This window comes from Lineus longissimus, chromosome 11, assembly GCF_910592395.1.
Source record: "Lineus longissimus chromosome 11, tnLinLong1.2, whole genome shotgun sequence".
NCBI classification, from domain to species: domain Eukaryota; kingdom Metazoa; phylum Nemertea; class Pilidiophora; order Heteronemertea; family Lineidae; genus Lineus; species Lineus longissimus.
In genome coordinates, this window is record NC_088318.1 from 4170966 (window position 1) to 4189926 (window position 18961).

Below are 18961 nucleotides of genomic sequence, written 5' to 3' on the forward strand. Positions count from 1 at the left end.
ATGTGACATCTTTCTTGCAAAGGTCTTTCAGTTGGCTAATTCACACAAAGCATAGTGAAGCTGTCCACAGAGAGAATTTTCGTTCATATTCTGAGATGCAGCAGCCGGATTCCTCTTGGGTGGCCAACTTCACCACACAGACCAACTTTCCCCACCTTGAAGCATTGCACCTAAGCACATTAACTATTAGACAGCGGATTTGAAAGCCTTGTACAAGCCGCCCATTCTTCACAGTTTGTAGACATGGCTCAATCTCTAACAAGCCAAAAGCAGAAAGGCCACGAATATCAAAATGCAACTGTCATTTTTTCCCCTTTTACTTAAGTTTTCACCTTATCCTGATCTTTTTTCCTTTTACTCGAGTTTTCACCTTAACCTTATCTTTTTTTCTTTTACTTGAGTTTTCACCTTATCCCCCCTCCCAATGTGTCTAAATAAAAATAAACATAGCCATTTTTTACTTAGGACAGACAATGCACATCACAAAACTGAAGAGACAGCGAACTACCAAACGCACTATGTATATGACAATCACCTGCAACCAAGTATTACAGCGGAAAACCCAACCTCTGTATAGGGCGTCCCAAAAGCTATGAAGCGCTATTTCAGTTAAACGAACATGCAGCTTTCTTTCGGACAACCCTGTGTACTTAAGACACCCACCTGTCCTGGTTAACTCGATACCTGAATAACATCACCACAGAAGGACGGTCATTTTAACCCTATAAGGACTGATGGGGCTACTTCAGGGAAATCTTTCCAAAACAATTTAGATCATGACACAAATGGGACCAAGAGAAAGTGCTCATCAGGAGCTTTCCAATGAATGGTCGTGTCAATAAGAAATGAAAATCTTTGAACTTGGGCACAAATCCCAAAGTTCCCAAAGAAATCTTGCCACCAGTCCTACAAGGGTTAACTTGGTTATACTACTTCTACAAGCGTGGAGATGACCACTGTAAAGATACACGCTTTGTGCAGTCTTTACAAGCGGTGTTCTCATAATCTTGACGCTGTCAGATTGCTCGCAAATACAGGAGGGCATTACCAAGCGTTTGATCGCGGAGGTTATTTTCTAGGATTAGCGGGGATGTGTGGCGCCCCCTTTGCAACTCAGGGCAACGACTCTGCCATTGTGCGAGATTAGTTAGGGACGACGACCTCTATGCCACTGTGTTCACCCCACCATAACTACTATTAGCGGAAACTTACGAGGATGATCTTCTCACGCTGTAAAGGGGGATGTTTGCAAAATAATCACAAAAGTTCTACCTTATTCTAATGGGAAATCATGCATTTTTAAGTACGAAACTACACTTGTGATCTATTTTCCCAGAGGACAATCTAACTTGATACAACTTCTTAGTGGAAAAGTCATGATAACTTGGTAGAAGAGATTTTGGGAGATTTTGCTGGGGTGTGAATCAAAGTTGGTCACTGATAAGGCTGTAGACACCAGATGCACAAAATAATGCTTGGACTTAGGTGAGCCAAAGCTTGGTGTCTGAAGTGACATCAGGCAATGGGTGTATACCCTTGGGTCATCTTTATAAATCTGGGGTCGGGGACAGGTATTGCGGAATAAATAAGGACATAGCAGTTGCTTTTCTGAGGAAACAAGCAAACTTAAATAAAGGCATGCAAACGCAAGACATCACAATTACCCCATGGTGCCCCATCTGGAACTATAAAGTCAAGCCCCTGAGGTTAGAAAAGGATATTTTGGAGAAATAACGACTTGGGGAACAACTATGGCCAACCCATTCTGCCTACATATTTGAATATATACGATTATTCAAACTATACACAATGCAAATTTTGGTGGCAAATGGCACAGTTTACCAATTAGGCATAGCTGCATCAAGTGGATACTGGGAGCAGTACGACCAATGTCTGTTAGCTTGTTGATAGCAGTCGATAATGCTCATAGTAACTACAGCATGCCAATGCATGAGTGCCTATAAACAAACAAGCATTTTTTATCGCTCAACCTGCGATAATGATTGCTGCGCAGAGCGATGAAAGATTGCTCATCAGCGGGTTGACTAGTTAATCACTGGTTTTATTGCAGGCAATGCAAATGAGATATTTTCATCACATGCGATCACGACTGCAGGTCGCAGCGACTAAACTTGCTTGCCTGCAGGCTGCTCTACTGCAGAAGAGGAATAACATTACTGCACAGTTCAGCTTCAGTCGACCAATACGTCCATACTGAATCCAGCATCACTGCACAGCCATTCTTGGTCAAGTGAGCACGAAAATCACTGTAAACAAACCAAACAATCATCATCACGATGGATACATACTCTTTAGAATTCTCTAACGATCGTCGGCGCTGTTCCTCCAACTTCTGCGACTCCTCCCACGAGAGGCGCTCCTTCTCGAATTGTTGGCGCTTCTCCTCGTGTTCCCGCGATTGCTGTTCGAGGGTTCGCTTCATCTGTTCGGCATGGCGTCCCAGCTGTAAAAGGAGGGAGAGTTTTTACCCAAATCTGAACCTAAATTTTCAAATGTTGATGTCACATGGATGGAGTATCTTTCAAGAGAGACATGACGATTTTCATGTGAAACTTCTATACCTGAGGTATCTGAAAACACTCGCTTTACTGAATTCGGAGAACGCCTGATGACAAAAAATGAGCAGTTTGAGTGCAAATCACTTCAAATTTTATGCCATTTTTGCTCAGTGCTGCCCACTCAGTCCATACTCAATGTTCCATCTGGCCACCGCCATTACCCAGCAGCAAGATCAGAGACAGTGCCACGTCCTTTGCAGAGCTGTTTGGCCAGCAGCATGAACCCTAACTGGTGCCCAAGCTCAGTTGCACGCAACAAACACTCATAAGAGCGTTCGAGAAGAAAGACTCGCAACTTAGAAGAAGACATCTTGACGTACGTCTGCCTCGGACAACTTGAGCTTGTCCTGTTTCTCCTTGACCTTCATCTCAAACACCTGTTCCATTTCTGCCTCCATCTTCTTGAGTTTCATATCATGCTCCTTCTTCTCTTCCTCCATCTGCAGGAGAGGCGATCTGAAAAAGACGATTTTAGCGTCAGCGAAATGAGGCAATATACAACCTCAGCTACAGGGCAGTCCTTCATACATTGGGGAGCATTGCTATTTCATCAACTGAAGGTGAGGACACATAGTAACCTTATGATCATCGATGATGTTTCCTGTCTATTGGTGCCAAGCTAAAGTGCTTTAGGATCAACTCAGACCTTTAGATCCTGTCCTGCTGCAATCCTAACCGTAAGACAATCTTTTGAGAAAGTTGTCCAAAATTACATATTTTTTCATAATTTTCAATCCTTTAGCCCCCCCCCCCCCCCTCCCCAGTTCAGACAGAAGTGTTTACCGGTATATTAGGGGGTGGGCAGTTGGCAAAAAGATAGCAGCACCTAGAGGCCCTGTAGAAACTCCAAGGAGACGATGTATGGCACTCTAAACATTTGGAAAATATGGACGTCATGCAACAAACATTCAAAATCTTTCATAGGTACCTCTTCATGCAATTATTACATTCCATCTTCTCATTAAAATATGTCTTTTGTCAAAATTAACTTCATAGAGACGTCTGCTTTTTTGCTTTGAATCATCCCATGGGCAAAGATCCGGTCCTCATTTTACATAAAATTATCTCGGATTTCTCTATTTTGGGTCCCGTTGACAGTCTTCTAGATCAATGTCAAACACAAGATGCAAATATTGCAGTGAATATAATCTTTCAGTGTTGTGCAAAATATTGTGCATGATGCAAAAAGTCATCTTCAAGAATCGAAATACATGCTTTGATCACAAAGAATGTGTCTTTTCCCTTCTTTATTCAACATGCATGTGCCTTCGAAACCAACCTGTGCTTTTTAGCAATTCTTTTGAGATTTGTGGACCAAGATTGACATCGTTGTGAAAGAATCATGCACGATTTAAATCTGAGAGTGTGCATGATGCACTCATTAACATCAACACAGGCTCAATAGAAAAATATTTCTGAAACTTTTCAAAATGGCTATCTCGCTCGACCAACAGCTACATAAGAACTGTGGTTAGGAACTTCCCCTCAAGTACTGAGATGATTCAAAATGTACTCTTCATATCACGAGGAGGGGAGGGAGGGGGGGGGCACCAAGAGAGACCAACAAGACAAGGCCGGGATTTCAGATAGACACCCATATTTTAGCAGGGTTTGGGAGGGACAAAATGGCATTTGGACTTGACAAAATTGCCTGTTTGGATAAGAAGTGGGGCCTTTTTCATAACAGGAGTTTGGAGCATGTCCTCAACTTTTGCCCCTTCATCAAGCAAGGTGATTTGCATGTTTTGGAAGTCTACATTACTGTTAGGATAGACCCTGCGCAGAACCTGGACAAGATGGGAAATGCTGCCAATGTGTTCTGCAGTCAAAAGTTGGTGGGGGGGGGGGGGCACTCTTTCAGTTAGTATCAAATTGAGATAACAATATCACACTAGTATTGTACAATGCAATTAAGAGGGAGGGGAGAACTTAAGAAATACAGCAACTGAAATATAAAACATGTCAAACTTAAAATGCAGTGGAAATGCCAGATGTCACTCAGTGCATACACAGTGAAGTCTACTCTATGGAGTTTCTACAGGACGGTTTAAATATCTTGTATCATTCCCAGGTTTCATATTCTGTCTAATTTCTTGTTTATCTGCTCAAGAGTTTTTTGATTAAATTTACAGAAACAAATTGTTTCGGCTGGACACAAGGCCAATTGACATGATATTTTATCTTCAATGCAAAAAAAGGGAGCGATTTTTGGGTTACTGACTGATCCGCGGCCACTAGGAGCTAGGTCAACCACGCTGATCACAGGGCTAGGGCAAACACTCGCCATTCCACTTCATGTTAATACCAACAAATTCTAGGAAGTTTTTAGGAATATGGTTGAGTATTTGGCTTTGTTCCTGTTAGATGTGGAGCAGTGATGTCTCAACCAGTTTTTCTCTGCCTGTTCTCAAGCAGAATGACCACAAAACGGCTATGAAATGTGTGGTCATGCCACTTGAAAACGTCCAGGGAACAACTGATTGAAACGCCGCACCCCACATGCTGTAAAAGAGAACCAAAACACTCCACTATATCCACTGTAAAATCAATGCAAGTCTGCAGAGATGTATATCAAAGGTACCCAGTGCCACTGACTTTTGGCTGGGTGCATGTTTACATCAGAAAATGTGAAAAATGCACACGAATCGTTCTCCACCAGGTTTATGGAAGAATACTGGAGACAAGGTGTGTCGAGATTAGTCACAAATACAAAGAGGTTTTTAGAGTACAATCGTCGGGTAGGGACCTAAAACCTAAAAGTTAGTTTTGATAATTAATAGACACTGCAATGCATTCGAATACAGCCATGCATTGTCTGTGGTTGGATTTATTGCATTTCACTAGTCATGCTTTGGGCGGCCTCTAAAGACTATTGACAGTTCAAAATTCCATTCAGAGCCACAGTTTGGGCCCTGGTTAAGTTTTCAAAGTAACTTCAGTAAATTTCACCATTACTTTTCAAAATGTGCCAGTTTCACCTCGTTTTTCTTCAAACTTTGTGATCCTGTGTGGTTATTCCTGAGGAAGACTACATACAGGATGATAGAAGTTCTTCTGCAGAACACAATGGAACTGGGCTATTCTACAATGGCAATGGGGGTCTTCAGGCTGTCATCTCACCCCTATTACAGTAATCAGCATGGGCCAATACCAATGTGTTCTGGCAAAAGGGAGCAGAACTTCTTACAATACATAGTCTGTCACATGAATCACTGTGATTGCGAGCTGTCACATGAATCACTGTGATTGCGAGCTGTCACATGAATCACTGTGATTGCGAGCTGCCACATGAATCACTGTGATTGCGAGCTGCCACATGAATCACTGTGATTGCGAGCTGTCACATGAATCACTGTGATTGCGAGCTGTCACATGAATCACAGTGATTGCGGGCTATGAGTCAGCAAACTGATGAAACACACTGAAAAGAAAACTTAACCAGGGACCAATATCCTAGGGCAGGACAATTCTGAAACTGCCAATACATCTAAAATCTAGCACAGCACGCCCTACTGGGACTTACACATTGGCCAGCCGCTTGGTGGCGCTAAGAGTTTCGTAAAGGGCCACGTTGTTCTTATCAACTTCGAGCAGATCTGCTGCATTCTGATCTCTGGAAAATGGGGCAAATTTTGACATTCTCAATTGTTTTAAAGTATTTTTGATTGATATGGTGTGTGTGTTCAAGGTGTCAAGGTGAAAATTCAAGATCAAGGCCGAGTCGAGGTGAAAGTTCAAGGTCAAGGCCATGTCAAGGTGAAAGTTCAAGGTCAGGTCCAAGTTAAGATGAGAGACCCAACCACTTACCAGTCCCAGAGTTTTAACCTCAATATTTCATTGCAGTGTTGCATGTTTTATGAACACAGGGCCATCCGTTTCCATTTTCCATTGAGATCTAGATGACCGATTGATTTGCATGTGCTCGTTGAATTTGACGGAACAAAGCCACAATCAAAGAGAGTTTCCAGCTGTTTTTTTGACAAATTTAAGGTGTCGTAGAATTGAAAATCACACCACACTGCTGCATCTCTTTACTGAAATCGACACTGTCGGATAGAGCTCACATTCCACCCCAAAACTTCTACCAAAGCATCTCGGGTCTGGGCATACTATTTATCTCCACCCGTCTCGTCTCGATTTTAGCCACACCCTGCATAATATTTGGCAAAAAGGCAGAAGCAGCGATTACAAGCTTTTGCAAATACGCCAATCCATCCACAGAAGACAAATTTCGAACTCATATTTTTTAAGCAGTTAGTTGACTATTAATCATACAGAAAAGCACAAAAACTGTCAGTCAAAAGCATAAGGACTTCTGGATGGGAAACAAAAATGTGAATTTCCAAAAACATCAAATAATCTTAAATGGACTGGGAATGACAAGCCCTAACTATTTTGAATGATTTCAAGGAACGTGAACAAAACGATGACAGGGTCAGAATAATCAAAATGTTGGTGTATGTGTTTTAGTGATAAACAACTTTGGAGAGTCAAGTAACCGATTTTTTTCATTGTAGATATCTTCTTTGTATTGACTCGTTTACAGACATGCAATAATCGTTGCTCCAATGTGCGACAAATAAATCTCTTGTCTGCAGGCAAACTTGTAATCGCTGGTCTGATTTTGATCGCAGGTTGCAGCGATGACCATTCCTTGTCACATGCTCCTCCAATAACTCCACAAACAAGACATTTTTGTCTCATGTGATGATTGTTGCAGGTCATGGAGATTTGTCTCATGCAACAATTGTCACAGGTCGTTGCAACAAAAATCTTCCGTTTGCGGGGAACATCAACTCTGACCAGGAAAACAAAATAAACTCAATTTTTTTCTCTCATGCATGCGTGCAGACTTACTTGGTGTTGGGGTTGGCCTTGACTTTGCCATCTTGGGTCGTGACGGTAGCCAGCTTGTTGTACCGGAAGTTCTCATAGTGGATGTTGTTGGTCATATCCTTCAGGTCCTGCATGTGTGTCCTGGAAGAATAACAAAGACAGGGTCAGAAACGAAAATACCTAAGATGGTGTTTCTGAGAGAGTTCGGTAACTCAAATAGAGCACCGCGATAGATTTTTTTTCCTTGGAGCAGGGGGCACTAAAGATTAAGTATTTCCCTTTCACAACATAACAGAAGCGTTCAGTTTCACCAAAAATATATAAGGCTCGCTGATATATTTTTGGTTACACTAATAACCCATCACCAGTAGAATTTACAATGCCCATGTATTTTTGTCGTACATGTGTTTGGAAGCAAATTAAGTGTCAAATGATTCTACGTCTGCAGTCGCACCGTGTGAATCTGTGAGTAAAATAATTGAAAATAAATTTCCCTAAAGAATACAAACGAACCAAAAATTTAATGAATTAGCCACCTGCTGAGCCATAATGAAACTATTTCATAAGGACACTAAACATTGCCTTTAACGCCACACCGGTAAAGTAAAGGTTTTTCTAAGCACCTTTTGTCAAAAGACTTCCATTTTCTTCACAGAAGCCATTTAAACAATATTCAAATACCAAAGCACTTTTTTCAACAGGATACTGCTACTATTAAACAGCACGATATCACTAAAAGCATTACCAAATACCAGTTCACTTTGCCCAACAACAGTCAAATAACAACAATTTTAGCATAAGTGTGCGGGCACATGACGATGTTTTGAAAGTTAATAGTCTACGCTAGTGATAGAACAACAACACTCAGAGTTCAGAAAAAAAGAAGAAATGATTAAAAAAAATGTTAGTTGTGACGAGGAAGAACAATCAGATAGCGTTGGTGAAATGGCGTGTGTTCAAAATGGCGTGTGTTCAAAATGGCGTGTGTTCAGAATGGCTGTTTTTCACAAGGTGTTTCTACAACTTTGACAGATCTATATCTACCAGTTTATTCTTTGGTTGAGAAGAGAAACTCAGACTATCATCCTCATCAGACGATTGTGAGTTTACTATTTAGCTTACAAGTTTGCTTGATAAAAATGTTTGTGTTATTCGTCTATCGTCAGTTGAAGAAAATAAACGTCACAGGCCAGACTCAAAACAGATTTCGAAGGTCTGTTCCATCAAGTATGCAATAAAATTCAGATTGTCAACTCTGCAGTTGTAGATTTTTAACCATACATTTCTGGACAGCAGGTCGTGGAAATGAAAGTTCCCTGATACTGACTAGTATTCTTTTGGACGAAAATCAAATTCGACGAAATATAAAATCAGATTAAACTCTGACAAACCAGGATGATTGCACCTCGAATGCAAAACGGTACTACTAACATTAAAAGAACACATTACAGAAGATGTTTTCTTGATAAACATCTAATCACCCTGTTTCAGTGAAGGAGTGCATTAAATTTTACAACATCAACGAGTAGATAAAGTCCCACGATCATAAAAGGGCAACGGAAAACCAACCACCTCATCCAGCTCCCCCCGCCATATATAAGACAAAGTGTCGGCCTCCAGAGCTTGAAACTCTTTCGTCAGGGTGAAATATCATCTGGCACCTTGACCCCACACGTGGAACGTCAGTTTCTGCTTCAAGGTACGTTTCTCAAGTTCCAAATTGTTCACAATTGTACTACCCATCTCCAAATTTTTCACCAATGGCCCTACATTTAGCTTAATTTCAATTCTTGGATGAAGTCGAAAGTGTATTGTTGCCCGTACTGAGAAATATATAGAAATACATCACATTGAACAATTTGAGGACCACTGATGTCTATCACTTTTAACATAACTTATCTATTTCTCACATACAAAGCTGGAGTCGACTCAGACACTGTGTAACAATTAGACTGAATGGAAAAGGCCAAGGGGAAAACTAAAGTGTCATTGCTTGCAGAATCCACTGAATAATATTTCATCAGGGACTCTGCTGACAAAAATAGTGCTGGTATCGACTGTTCTGGCCAAACTACATGTAAACGAAAGACAATCGATGACGTCATGTCTGACAATGAATGACCATACTCCCTTGAGGTCTTTCAATCAACACCACGGTCGACAGAAGTCGGAAAAAATTGTCAAGACTTTGCATCCAGTTATGCACGCACATTGATAAGTAACCAAGGGAACCAAACTGTAACCAAGGGATACTTTTTCATGTATATTCATAACCAGATGCAAAATTTTCAAATTATGTTCAAACTTCTGGTGATTGGGGGATCAAAGTCCTCTAAGTTAGAAAATGTTAGAGTCTAACATTGTCTAAGGAGTATGGGTCAACCAATAACGAGAGATCTGTGCACAGATGTTTATCCTTCAAAAGGCGTGAAGTCTACAGATTGCTTCAAAAAGTACGAATTTTCGCGATATGTCTGCCAATACATCATGCACTTGATATTGTGCACATGAGTTTATAGTCAGGGCTCCCAGATAGAAAGTCCAGAAGGAACATTTGAAAGCAAGATGTTCTATTTTGGAAAGTAGGATTTCTTTTATTAGAAAGATTTTACTTCAATAGTTTTTTATAGGCGATGTTTCCTTATTAGGCCCTCTTTAACACTACAGTTCAGACAGGATGAATGCTTCTCAAAATACCCCCAGTTTGAATTCACCACTGACCAAAATCAGAATTAATTTTTTCTAAACTAGTTTATGAATTCCTTAGTAGATGGCAGCACTTGCTGTGTCTGACATTGCCAATGTAGCAGGGGTAAGGATTGTTGGGCAACATGCCGAGGTGATTATCAAAATGCACCAGGACATGCATGAATGGTCATGATTCATGATTGTTACACCTTTTTTCTCCTTTAGAATGACCTGCAGTTGGTGAGACTGAAAATGGACATCTTAAAATAACCGCGATGAAAAATGGGTGTTGTATCGCTTCAACCAGTTTTTTATCAAAAGAAAAACATTTCCAAAACTTGTTCCTGAGATAAAGAGTGTCCAACCAGACAGAAGTTTTCATGCAGTCAAATCCCACTCCACTAAAATGAGTATCTTTCACAAAGAAAGGCAGCAATGAAAAGGGATGATTTCATATAATGACACACATGTGTTTTGTATGAAGTAAGATCATGAAGATAGCTGAATTTTGAATGAAGCAGAAGAAGTTTACGAGAAGAGGAGTAAAGAACTTGAATGGACTGGGAGCCCTGGTTTAGTTCGTGCTTGATAAGGCATTGATTCCCAGTACACCTGGCAGGTGCGGTGTCTCCAACCTGGCTCCTAAGGTATCTCCCCGAGGTATCCAGCTTTGATCGTATCGCGGATGCAATGACCGACTCCCACATTTTTGGTCACGATTTTAAAACTAACACAACCCGGCCCGGATCCAACCTCCCCAATTCATGAAAATCTTTGAATCTGACCATGAAACTTTGCAACACATCAAATATTTTATTGAGAAATGCAGTGCAAGCCCCCTATTTTTCTGGCTCCTTGGTCCGTCCCCGACAACTAAAGTGTCCCTGAAACTCTGATCAAATATTTAAAGATTAACTGTTCTACCACGACAGGAAAAGTTTTCAAAAAAAGAAATTTTTGCCAATGAGTGAGGTGTTTAAAGCGTTCCACCAAAGCTGGAAACCTCCATCTCCAGGGTGCGTTTTGATCAGTTGAACATGCAGCTTGCAAGTACCACTAAGCCCACAGACCAGACTATAAAACAGATGTGACCGACATTTTTGATATGAAGATGATAAAAAATAGCTGAGGAGAATCCCACTGGAACCAGTCAATGCATTCGAAACGTCCATCAAAGAGAATTTGACAATTTTCACAGATTTCACAGGAAAAGCTCTTTAATTCTACCGAGAATTTTGGAACAGATTATAAAAGGATGTTAAAACTGGTCCCAAAAGCACATTTTTGTTAAATATTTATCGCACTAATCCAGAATTTCGTTATTCCCCACAAAAATGCAATTAGACAACTTTTTCTAAATACGATTTTTTTCACAAGATAGAGGGTTGAAAATGCAATAAAAACTTCCCAAAAATCAGTAATTCTTATTGCAAGCCTTTTTTAATACAAATATTATTCATCTTTAGTACGGTAACTACGACTAACCAACGTTTGTATGTGAGAAATAGACAACACCGACATGGTGGGGTTCTAATAAAGGTCAACCAAAATCCATGCGAAGATTTCCACCGCACCTATCTGGAGCACCCAGGCTTTTCCATACTACAAGAGCTATCCTGTTAGAGTGTGTTCCAACCCATGTTTACTACAATCCCATGTGCATTTTGTGTACATTCGAGTACAGTTTCTTAGTCCTTGGTTTTATATTGTGTTTGGTGACTTGGTTAACAGACATTTCACAAAAATGCTCGACCAGTATAAAATAATTAGAGACAACCTTCCAGAAAATGGCTTTTTCAACTTTGCCTTATACTTCAGAGGACTTTCAAAAATATCAAGAAATATCCATCTGATCAGACTCACGAATTCTCCCAAGGGCAGGTATGAACATGAGTGAAAGATGACATGCAAAACCTGCTGAATGGTGTACATTCACAATGCATGAATGGGTCATTCTACTTGGGAGAATTTAGAGTGTGAGGAAGACTGATCCACTTTATGTTTTTTGAGGCACCACAGTTAATCTCATCGTCATATTTCAATTCCGATGACAGCAACAGGCCTGTGAACCAAGCTACAAAACAATCACCTAGGGCTTTTACAAAATGTGCAAGTGATTCGGCAAACTCGGGGTGAATTTTAATCTTTAGTTTGTGTGCCTATGTATCAGGCTTGCTCATGCATTGACTGGTTACAGGGTTGTACGACACGCAATGCAGGATCTGGCTACACTAATGCCTTAAGGACTGAGGGTTCCGTTGCACCAAAGGCAAGGTGCCCCTACATTACTCATAGTTTGCAAAGAAAGTACTTAAAAAGCGCTGTGAAATTTTGAAATTAAAAACACCCCTTAAAATCAGACTTATCTAAATCTGTTAAAATTATATCGAAATTTGTCTTGAGGAGCACCTTCCTTTTAACAGCACCTAGGCAGAGCATTTGCCCACAGGTTCCAAATTTTTCCGGGCAATATCAAATGCCACGCCAAATACCAAATAAAGGTATCTTGACTACTCATTGGAAGTTCTAGAGGATTCTAAAATGCCAGAGAATGAAACCACCAAAGTTAACTTATATTAAAGTTTGTTGTAATTGTGTTTCCCAAGGATTGCCCCCAGTCCTATCGGACTAAAAAGATGACATTCGAGACTCTTATCTGGAAAAGCCCGACTGACCAGATGGAGCAGCGTGCTATTTTCTCTTCCATGGTTTTCGCTGACCTGTAAAACACACAGTTTCATAAGATAGCATTTAGGGCAGGGAATACTCACTGGCATCGATTGTTGCTTAACACGCGAGAAGAAACGGCTATAAAAACTTGTCCTAAAACAAGTAAATTCTATACAGCTAGAAAGAATTCCAAGGATGGCATGATGGAGACGTCATGTTGACGATTTCGCTGTCTCTTTGACTATTTCCTTCCAAATTTAATTTAAAACTTTAGAGGGATGCATAAGCAAATTCATCTGAGCTTCGGGGATCTTTATTCTCTTGTTTCCTGTAACACTACGAGAGTACGATGAAATATCCACTTCATTTTAGCATCTTTCATCAATCTTTACCACACTGTGAGGGAGCTCTTCCAAGTGTCAGTCAAAACTGCTGAACAACTTAAATGGTACTTCACAAGGTCAACTGTTTTGACAACTTTTGTTTGATACCACACAAATTACCCTCTTATACTACCAAGTACATAAATCAAGTTTCCTTATCTGTGACTCGCTCTACCAAAACTAGGCGCTTGTCGCATCTGAACTCGACAGGTTGATACGGACTTGTTGTTCATTTCCCTATTGTAGACCTTTTGTGAAATTTATTACAAACTGATTTGGTCACATTTCACAAAAGGTCTACAATAGGGAAATGAACAACAAGTCCGTATCAACCTGTCAAGTTCAGATGCGACGAGCGCCTGGTTTTGGTAGAGCGGGTCACATCTTAGGATATTCCAGTCCACTGCTCTACAGTTGAGCTATCGAGGTTCCCACTCTAGTCAACTTGATTTTTCTGTACCATTTCATTCTTTCTTAGATGAGACAGCATTAGCAACTCAAAATTTACATGTACCTTATTTGAACCTCAGAGATGACACAGGGAGAGGTGAAATTGGCATGGTGCCTCTTTACTCTCAATTCTACAAAAATTCTTATAGTTTTAGCCTTGTCGTGAACAAGATAAATGAACGAGAAAACTCCTCTCACTCCACATTGAGACATGCCAGTTTGCACTTTCGCTGCTAAAATTTACTCAATCTGCAAGTCTGGTCAAAGATGTCAGATCATGTTGGTATCTTTTTCAATCAAGGAAGGCTCACTAATAGTAGCCTGAAAGTCGTAAATATGACCTACAGAGTGACAGTGCGATCGCCACAAAGTTCTCTCAAAGTGACTAAAAAGTATACAAATTACAGTTTAAGACAGCATTCTACAAGAATCAAGGGGAGTTTTGTTGGTGGAGGTATAAGGGTGTATTCACTAAGTCCAGGTTGGGGTGGATTTGAGGGGATTTTTACCCCTTGTTGACCGAGGGGTATTTGAATGTTATTAAGGGTATAAGTGGAAACTTGCAAGAAACTGAATTTGAAGGCTTTAGTTCTTTTGGATCTGGAGAAAAAAATTGGGGCAGTCATTCGTTAGATCAGAAGTTTGATTACGATGAAAACTTACACCAACGTCATTTCAACATTTTTGCAAAAGGAATTGGCTTTAAATCGAGAAACCAAACTCATGACGGACTGCAGGGAAAATATTTATATAGCTGTGTGCATAATTGAGTTGAAGAAATGCCAGAGATAATTATACTAGAACAGTAACAGAATCCCTCCACCTAGAAAGTGTGGTCACCGATCATATTACATGTATATTACACTGTTATGGCTAATTGGTTAAAATCTTTTCGTGTATCTTAATACGACTTACTTCAAGTGTGGATATAATCCATACTTGCTTCTACTTCAAGAGACAAATCCTGAATCTGTGATTTCAAACGATCACATAACTTTTTCCAGCCCAGCGAAAATTCCACAAATGCGTCAAAAATACATGGGCACTCCAGTCTAGCTGGGTTAGGCAAAAGAAAGGGAGCAACTTTAGCAAAAGGATGTAACTTATCGATTACAGAAATGTCTTGACTTAATCATATTAGGTGCACTGAATTAGTTTACCTCAAAGCATCTCAGCTACTGAATATGCCATATGCCACTGGTTTTTATATGAAAAGTGAACAAGTCAAACTACAATACACAGGAGCTTGAGATTGTCCTCCACTGTGGATAAACCAGACCTGTCAACTCCAAAGAGGTTGAAATAGTATTTCAACAGGACTTTTGGATGAGTTTGGTCCAATTTTCACAATTTTGGTGTACTAGCGTCATTTTAACAAACATCCTAACTACATGTATATTCCTAATGCATTTTTCTTGGCGAAATACAGCAGTCGGGGAGTATCATTGTCATTAACGCTGCTCAAAAAGAGTATCAATACTCCAAAAGAGTATCAATACTCAAAAAAGAGTATCAAAACTCAAAAAGAGTATCAATACTCAAAAAGAGTATCAATACTCAAAAAGTCTACTCGTTTTCAGGTCCGCTAAACCAAAAATGCAGCACAATTCCATTTGGTCAGGAGTAGCAGTCCACTCTCGAGCCTTGGAACTCTGCAAACAGCTCAACCTGGATGTTCAAATTTTATCAAAATTCAAGCAATATCCTCAGCTTAAATGTCGGGGAGCTTTGAATTGCTTATGTTCAAAAAGCTCCAAAAAAGCCCCAGCCAATCCTCCCCTGCAGACATAACTCATCATAATCATCAATATTTCAGTGGCATATGGTCGATTCTGTAGCTAGATGAATGAGCGGAAAGGATTAACACAAAATATACGACACAATCGCGTATCGTGCTGTTGTTACGAGGAGTGACATGCCTGTACACGCTAAACTAACCTGATGAGCATGTTTCGGAGTGCGATGAAGTCATTGTGCGAAAGGTTCTCCACTGGAAAGAAAATATCAGAGTGTATATGAAGTTTACCAAGTCAATGACAGCATTTCCCATCCTCTTTTAACATCATCTTAATCGGTATATTTGATTCAACAGCTAGCTTGCATGATATTACCATTCAAACGATCATGGTACTGAATATTTCCAGAGACATGAAGGGATCACAATCAGCTTCACCCACATGTAGTTGACTTAGAATTGGTGATGCAGGAGGACAGTTATACACAGCCAGGTTGCAATATCTATCACATTCTTGCTGAAAGACACGCACTATCTTCATAAATCTACGCAACTTTAACCACAAACACATGAAGGTATTAAAATTTACAAGTTGCGTCATCACAAACTTTTAATTTTCTGCCTGGAGACAGGAATGTATACCATATCCACAAAACGAAAATCAAATCCTTCATGACAACTTCATCAACACGGCCAAATGACTGTCCTGTACTGCGATTTCCGCCCCAGTCACCTACCTTCCACTACACCCCACGGGTAGATGCGGCCTCTGACTTTCTTTCCACCAACATCGATCAGGGCATTGCTGCCAACCACGGCAAATGGAACACGCTCCTGGAAAGGGAAACACAGATTTATACCAGGATGAACAGCGAGTACACTTGGGAAGATGTTCTCCGACAAGCTGCACGGCCTAAGTTAGACTCCAAGTTGCAGTCACTTATAATCTCTAACTAAGCAACAAAGCTGTCCTTGGAACCCACTTCTGTCCTCTCCCAAGCTTTGGGGATCGAAGAATGGCAACTTTTTCAAAATGTACCTGCAACACCTCAATTCAGACCTCATTAACACTCCTTTAAGGACCCGATGGCCTAGTGGTTACGGGGTCCGCTTCATGAAGGTCGAAGGTCTGGGACCTGCTGGCAACTCCTTTCCGGTGAGGCTGGTTTTAGCCACCAACGAGGTAAACAGAGGGTACAAACTGCATGTCAGGCACCTGGCATTCAAGTTAAGAGTTTGGAGGTAAAGAGTGTCCCGTAAGCCAAAGCTGGCAGGCCCTTTCTAATGAACGAACTTCGTACATAATTCAAAACATAAGTTTGGCCCAATGACCTCCCGATACTGGTATATCAACACAATCTCTGCACTACGCCACCACTCACCTTGAGCTTTTTCTGTGCTTTGTTCTCTTCTTCATCATCGAGGTCGGGGAACTCGTAGATTTTGATCTTGTGCTGAGCGATCTCGTTCAAAATCTGAGAAAGAGGTAACGATAATCAGTAACGTTGAGGGATTAACTTGGCAACTGACAGGTGCTTCCTTTTGTGCCCTCCCCCAACACACCCACGAAATATCAAGCTGACACATGAAGCATTCTTTAGTCAAAGTCACTTTCTGATGGTGGGGAAGAACAAACCATCTTGAATACAGCTTCTGAGTTCTGCCCACGCTTTAATATCAAAGCATGGTGGTTCTTTTGAAACAAAATCTTTGGGAAAACATAGCCTTTTTCAAAATGTGCCAATTTTCATGGCCCGAAATACCATTTTTAACAGCTGGAACGACTCTATTGACAGAAAGTAGTACTTAAAGTGATACCATGATGTGATTTACAACTTTGCGGAAATACGTCCGTTTTTAATTGTTGATCACAAATGTAAAGCTCAAATTTTCCATTTTTGATTAGATTTATTATAAAATCGCTGAATGTAAACCACCGCGACCACGAAAATGTTCATGTTGTGAAGTCATCAACGAAAATGGCATCGAAGCGAGCCGTCCAGGCGGGATTAAACCATCAATTTCTAGAAAATGTGCATTTCGATTCGAAAACCTTACCGATTTATGAGAAAGTGACGTAGTCATTTGTCAAAAACAGCTAAAACATTATATGTGACCCGCCATGACAAAACAAGTCGCATGTCGCTCTGAGCTTGACAGGTTGAGACAGACTGGTTGTTCATTTCACCATTGTCTGCCTTTTGTAAAATCGGAGCATATCAATTTCTTCTATTATGTCCTGGTGTCATTTTAGGCTCATCTTCTGTGCGACATGCGACTCATTTTGTCGTGGTGGGTCACATATGGTGAAATTTGACACGAGTTACCCTTTAAATGGACCAAAAGTAGGCCCTTTGACCGACACAATATCATTCCACATATCCCAATTCTATAGTTTTTCTCTCTGGAGGACGTCAATCGACCTTCCAATAGATTCAGATCACAATCAACTGATGTTCTCATAAAACCCAGCATGGGGCAAGTCAACAGCTTGGGAAGGAACAATCAGCCGCTCGAGGCCACCCATCATACAAGTCTATAGACGGTGGACACAAACTGTGAATTATCATCTGTGGCTTTATTCACAGAACATTGATTTTTCGAACCTGAGCAGTATCAGCTGCACCAGTATTTTCTGCTGTGGTGTTGAATGTTTGCACTTTATTACATAGATGGGGCACCCGGGTCCCGATTCCCACTCCAAGCTGACTCCATTTCCGCAGAGGACGGGGACAGCCCCGAAGTCAAACATGATTTCCCACCCCCCACCCGGTGCCTGAGTCATTGTGTGACACATTTGAGTCTACAACATTCCTTTGTTGTTGAGACTTGGTCTCTACTTGGAATGACACATCATCGCCAAAGCATCACATCATTTCAAGACAGTTCTCAGGGATCAAGCGGCTTTCAATCTCCTAACCCTCGTTCCCACTGCAAGTTTAAACAGGTTACATCCATTCCCAGGGAACAGGCGAATGGATACTGCCCAATGGGGGGTCACCTGTACATGTAGTGCTAATGCAATGCACTACACGCACTACTAGGACGCCCCCGTCTGGCCAATGGTTTTGCCCGTCTGGTGTTACACCTTCTGGTGTGACACCCTCGCATCTACGTACCGTTTTCTTGAATTCTCTGCACTCGTCTGGTGTGAGGGTGTCTGCCTTGGCGATCAGTGGAATGATGTTCACCTTGTCGTGTAGCCGCTTCATGAACTCGACGTCGAGCGGTTTCAACCTGCAAAACGATTGGTCAAAAATATTTCTACATGTACCCCATCTTCTGACTCGCGTGACCTACAGCAGTGATTAGCGCATAACACTGCGTATCCATAGACTTCTACCTCATGCAGTTTCCCTGTTCTGGGTTTGCTTCCACATATGTCCTTGTGATGTGCCACACACAGAATCAACCTTTGTTTGGCGGGGCTTATTGGATGTTTCCACCTGAACGGAAGTATGGTCCGAAGAAAACTGTTGTGGCTATAGTTCAATTTCATGAGGTTTCGTCTAATGCCTTCATACTGGCTTTGAGACCTTTCATCATTTTAATGCATCAAATAGGCAGGCCTTTTTCTGAAGGCAGTTCACCTCTTGCTGCAAATTTCTAGCCCTAATTGT

At 40.9% G+C, this 18961-nt stretch overlaps 1 protein-coding gene across 23 annotated transcripts in view; it reads right to left on the bottom strand.

Moving 5' to 3' along the window:
• The window catches only part of LOC135495448 (septin-7-like), a 73417-nt gene that overhangs the window by 15300 nt on the left and 39156 nt on the right, over positions 1-18961 (bottom strand). For 7 of the 23 annotated variants that reach the window (XM_064784120.1, XM_064784105.1, XM_064784098.1 and 4 more), the window contains exons 6-15: positions 18461-18578; positions 16724-16816; positions 16079-16175; positions 15545-15596; positions 12779-12823; positions 7437-7556; positions 6103-6192; positions 2900-3035; positions 2310-2464; positions 664-684 (exon numbers count right to left, since the gene is read on the bottom strand). In XM_064784120.1, coding sequence (XP_064640190.1) covers positions 664-684; positions 2310-2464; positions 2900-3035; positions 6103-6192; positions 7437-7556; positions 12779-12823; positions 15545-15596; positions 16079-16175; positions 16724-16816; positions 18461-18578 — 927 coding nt within the window. Of the gene's footprint in view, positions 1-663; positions 685-1212; positions 1231-1664; positions 1686-2309; positions 2465-2899; positions 3036-6102; positions 6193-7436; positions 7557-12778; positions 12824-12874; positions 12890-15544; positions 15597-16078; positions 16176-16723; positions 16817-18460; positions 18579-18961 lie in introns of all 23 variants that reach the window. The other 16 variants (XM_064784099.1, XM_064784112.1, XM_064784100.1 and 13 more) reach the window with 7 other exon arrangements.